Raw genomic sequence first — 5,145 nt, 5'->3', positions numbered from 1 at the left:
CCACCCACATATCAGGTCAGCAGGGAGCCGGGAACGTCAGGTCAGCTACACGTACTTGGTGCCTCTGGAGGAGTGGCTCGCCCACTTCCTCCTTCCAACTGCATAAGGTACTCCGTTCGCAGCAATGAACACCATTTTATTGACCCTTCATGCCAAACGCACGGTTACTCTGCTAGCGTGTGTACCAATGTGTCTTTTCCTTTCACTTTTTTGTCATTGGTGTTTTCCATTTCCCGCGTTTCCCTGGAAGCTTGTTCGACTCTGGTACCAGTTCTCCACCCCTTCACAATCCGGACCGACATAGCTCTCTCTTTGCCCCGGGCCGAGCCTCAGTGGGTAAGGCACTCGCCGTTCAGAGCTAAAGATGGACGAAGACTCACTCCACTGTTAGTCAACCGCGACCACCATTCGTTCTATTCACCCCAAATGACGGAAGTAATGCACATGATGTTTCCGATTCAATTTTCCTCGCTGTCACAGTTGACCTAGAGCCTATATAGACAATGAATTGCTTGGGTAGCACTTCTGTCGAGTTGCTATATCGTCCTCAGATCTCGAAGAAGACCGTCTGGGATACCATAGCTACTAGATCATGTCTTGCGTCAAGACTGTCTGATCATGAATGATGATTTTCGCCTATCCATACTTGCTGATCATCCTGCCCACCAAGTCACATCCCTGATACGCGGTGGGTCTAGTTCACAACGAATCGGCCAAGAGATGTGGTTCCAATGTGAGTTCCCAGCGCCCTGCTGCTCGCCTTGCCAACTCCCCATTCCCGCAGTTGCATTCTATTCATTCGTCCGTACCCATACATTCGCAGGTTTCCTCTGGCCCAGAACTCAGAGGAAGCATCTAATTTTCCGTCACCCAAGCCCAAGAGCGATGAACAATTTCAACGCTAGGTTCCAAGAAAACTTCTCCCCTCTTGATCACGGCATTCCAGAGCAGGTGCTAGTCGAGTCGAGTGGCCAGAAAGTGCAGGAAGGTGAATTCACTCAAGAGCCACCAGTCCCTTTCCACAGACCGCAACAACAAAGTTCCGCACGCAGCCGGACGCAAGAGAAGACAAGCAATTACTCACAAGCAACCAGCGAGAGGCCAGAGAAAGACGTAGTAGGAAGGAAGAAACACGTATCAACAAATTTCTATAAATGCTCTAATCACTCCGACGATACCAAATTTCCCGACAGAAAGCTGAACTCCCCCACCCTAAGAATGGACAGTTTTGAGGTGGCAGGTTCCATTCAAGGGACTCACGCACGAAGCCACTCATTCCTCCTGCGCATAGAAAGGTGCGTCTTTCGAGTACCTGTCAAACTGCAGCTCAAGGAAGGTGGTTTCCTCAAGATCGATCGCGAGGTAAGGTAGATAGGTGGCAGGTGACAGCCCGGTGCGCGGATCGGGTACCTTCCATTCCTTCCACTTTCTTGCAATCAAAGTATTCTGAGGTGGCAGGCGCCAGTGAAGGGACTACCGTTCACACAATGCCACCCGTTCCTGTGTGGGAAGTTGTGCCTTCCGAGGAGTAAACCGCAGCTACCTTCCATGGTTTCCTCAACCAAAAATCGGTCGCAAGGTACCTACCTTACACGCATTAGGAAGCAGGTGCAAGTGGAGTCACCGTCATCCAGCCCAACACAACATCCCGGGTACCTTTCTCCCGCTTTCTTGCAGTCATACCTACCTAATGTCTCAATCAGGTCTATTCCTGAGATAGGTAGGAAAGGCAAGGTCTCTTGGTCATTGTTTCCTTCACCAAGTCCATACACTTTTCGTTCTCTTTTCTAGTTTTCTTAGATGTAGATCCCTCAATCCATCCACCAACAACCACATCTCTCTCTGGCCAGCCCTTCGACATCCACAGCATTCATCACGTCACCATACTGAATCTCTTCACTTTGCACATGAGCAGGGCAACCGTACGGTTGGCACAAAGGGTCAGTACAGTAGTGTTCATTGCTGCGGCTGAAGGTGCAAGGGCTGTTTGTATGGCCCAAACCACCTGCCAGAACCACCAGACCTTTTCTAACCGCTGCCCAGAATCCAGCACTTCCAGCACCAATACCTCTTTGACACCTCTCTTGGAGCGGAGTATGCCACGCAGAATATCAGGGTGACAACGCTGAGATGTACCCATACCTCCCGCGAGCCCACCAACATCTCCCACCTCCAAAACGAGAATCATCGAAGCACAGAGTAATCTGAACAGGACGCCGTCCTGGGCCCTGTCCTGTCCCGCAGCAACATTCATACTCGTCGCACACGATACACAGTACCCCGCGACAGCAGAGAAGCCATAGCTCTTACCCAGATAAGACTGTCCCTGCCTCAAGCCAAGAAGATTCTGGCGAAACAGGCCAAGGCGAAGAGATCAAGCTACGGCATCGTCGACGCTGAAAGCTCAAAGGACAATGATGATTTCGATAATGACTACGCATCACTCAGCCTCGTCACACTCAACATCCGATTCCCCGTCACAACCCAGGAGCCTCAGCTCATTCAGCAACCCATTGAAGGGGCCACCCTTTAGTCCATCAATATGCGAGAAAAGTAGGTCAAAGCGAAGAGATCAAGCCATGGTATGAGCACACATGCTAACTTCTGAAACAGTCCTTGGGTTGCCGTCGAATTGAATCCTTCAGATGGTCATGTTGAGAATCCCTTCTTAGCCAGCATGAACCCCGAGCAAATGCACCGTCTGCACCGACGGATTAGGTTGGTATACACGTCAACAGGGCAGACCTTTCGTTCGCGACGAGATCAAAAGTTCTTATGGGTCTACTGTGCGTAGTGGGAGGAGGAAGTTCTTAGGCAGAGCCTGCGATTTCTCAGTGGAAGTAAGTAGGTGGAAGGGTCCATCTGCGCGGGTCCAAACCGTCTTCCAGATCCATCTCTTCTGACGACTGACCAGAATCCAACAGCACGCGTCTGCACCGGCGGATTACCTTCTTCAAAGCGAAGGAGTAGCACCACTTCGTGCTTCATGGGAACGGGTTGTGAGGCAAGAAGTTCAGATCACTGCCAAGACAACTCGAGTCTGTCGGTGAGGGTCATCCCGACAAGATCGCCGATCAGGTCTTTAATGCCTTCCCTCGACTCCTGCTCCGGAGACGATACTTTGGCGGCTACGTTATGTCTCCTGGCCAAGTTGCGCAATTCGAGCGTGTCGCCAAGGAGTGCCAATACGAGCGCAAATACCGCAAGCCGCACACAACTTCATCTGGAGTTGACCTCAAGTGGTTCGAATTCCGGGACGAGCGAACGACGAGACCGCAGAAAGACATGATTATGAATGCAATGCATTTCAATGGAATGTACAATCACAACAGCCTCAGTCAAGATCTGAACAGAAGCTTCACATGAGGAGTCTCCAATGATCGGATGGATCACGGAGGACAATCTGGTGTTGATTGGCGCCGGACACGATGCCAGATGGGAGAAGTTTGTTTGTTTATTGTTTGTTTGTTTTTTTCATCGTTTGTTTGTTTTATTGTTTGTTTTATTGTTTGGTTTTATTGTTTGGTTTTATTGTTTATTCTTTTATCTTATTGTTCATCGCGATGGGAGAAGTTTGTGATATCCAAGGGAGAGGACGGACGCCGATATGTCATGCGAGAAGGTTGGAAGCGATACTTGGGTAGCGCTTCATGACGGGGCGTCCCTCAAGCTGGCTCGTGAGCAGCCTATTCCTCCCGCAAGTCCCATCCGGGATCTCATGTTCAAGGTCGCTTGCGAGACCGCCACCAAGGCCGCCCAAACGGTCATGGTTGCTGGAAGCTCCCAGGACACCGAAGATCTCAAAGAGCTTGACTGTATCTCCTGGTCAAGTTGCGGTACTTGCGCTCGTATTGCCAAAGAGTGCCAATACGAGCGCAAGTACCGCAAGCCGCATACAAATGTATCAGAAGTCGACCTCAAGCAGTTCGAGTTCCAAGACGAGCAGCCCATTTCTCCCGCAACTGTTTTCTTTTTGTTGGTCCGCACGTCAGCAGGGGAACCCTTCGGTCGGCACGAAGGGTCAATGAAAGTGGTTTCTATTGTTTCGTACGGGAGTGGAAGGAGAAGGAAGTGGACAGGGCCCACGATTCCTACATTTGGTGTGGCTAGTGTCGGGCATCAAAGAGGCACGCTCCCCTACAACGAAAAGTACGCACGCAACCGAAAGCAAGAGACAAACAGCTACAAACTTCCGACACGCCCCATATTATTCTCATCATTAATCTTCTTCAAGGCATTGTGAGTAGGTTTATTCTTGAAGGAATACACAAGAAGTGAACTGGGGACGAAATAACAGGGACAGCGGCAGTTGTAGAAATAGAGACGTAGTGCGGGATGATTGACATTTATCTCCCCATCCGGTGGTCTTGGTGTCTTATGGGAAGGTCCAATTATGAGACTTCATCTTGCTTTCTGAATACTGAGCGCCCGTAACTCCTTCACGTATGATCCCTCCCACGACGTCGCCTTCTCTAAGATGGGCAGTTCACAAATCCGTTGAGTATCCGAGCCAAGAATTGAACCCAACACAGAGGGAAGCGCGTAGTTCACCTTTGATTGTTTCCCGCTTGGAAATGGGTTGAGCGGCAAGATCGTTGGGGTCGAAGCAAGTCCTGACTTTTGGCTCATGGCAGCAAGTGAGGTGCACTGCGATTTTCCCTGCTCCAACTGCCCGTCTTTCAAGGTCGCGATTACCACAATTGGGAATCCGCAATGCGTTTGAGCTGCTCATCTGTGGAAGCTCCCGGCATAAGCCTGATTGCCAGTCCTTGACAGGCTTCAGCTGCTCGTCATTAGTAGTTCGTGGCGGACTGATAATTGCAAATTCTCGTTGCATTGACCAGGCGCGAATAGCTTCTAGCCGGGTTGATTTGGTTGATTATGAGTGTGAAGTCATCACTGCTCCACATAGTCCCGACCTCGATGCACAGGACCCTCGCCATCCCCTCATCACAACCCTTCGTCATCCCCATCAGTGCGGGGCGTGGGCTCTCCATTGAGGCCGAGACGGGTGTCGCTATCCTCGAGTTTCAACTGGTCGAGAGAGCACACAATTTAACAACGTGGATGGCTCAATGCAATGCAAGGCTTGACAATAATCATCTTGCACGTGTCGGAACAGGGTTCAGGACCTGACTGAACAAG

General features: G+C 50.6%; 1 protein-coding gene across 1 annotated transcript; it reads left to right on the top strand.

Annotated features, from left to right (window-relative positions):
- Positions 1–1,907: 1,907 nt before the first annotated feature.
- CCOS01_16430 (VID27 cytoplasmic protein) lies at positions 1,908–4,243 on the top strand (the record flags this gene model as incomplete). The annotated part of the gene is made up of 7 exons (XM_060464566.1): positions 1,908–1,940; positions 2,051–2,132; positions 2,277–2,532; positions 2,614–2,722; positions 2,795–2,840; positions 3,005–3,317; positions 3,589–4,243. The coding sequence occupies 7 exons, from the start codon at positions 1,908–1,910 to the stop codon at positions 4,241–4,243; spliced, it is 1,494 nt and encodes a 497-aa protein (XP_060304882.1).
- Between the last annotated feature and the right edge of the window lie 902 nt (positions 4,244–5,145).

Source organism: Colletotrichum costaricense (assembly GCF_030867565.1).
Source record: "Colletotrichum costaricense strain IMI 309622 chromosome Unknown Scaffold_30.1, whole genome shotgun sequence".
In the NCBI taxonomy this organism is placed as follows: Eukaryota; Fungi; Ascomycota; class Sordariomycetes; order Glomerellales; family Glomerellaceae; genus Colletotrichum; species Colletotrichum costaricense.
This window is presented reverse-complemented; position numbering and strand designations above follow the sequence as displayed.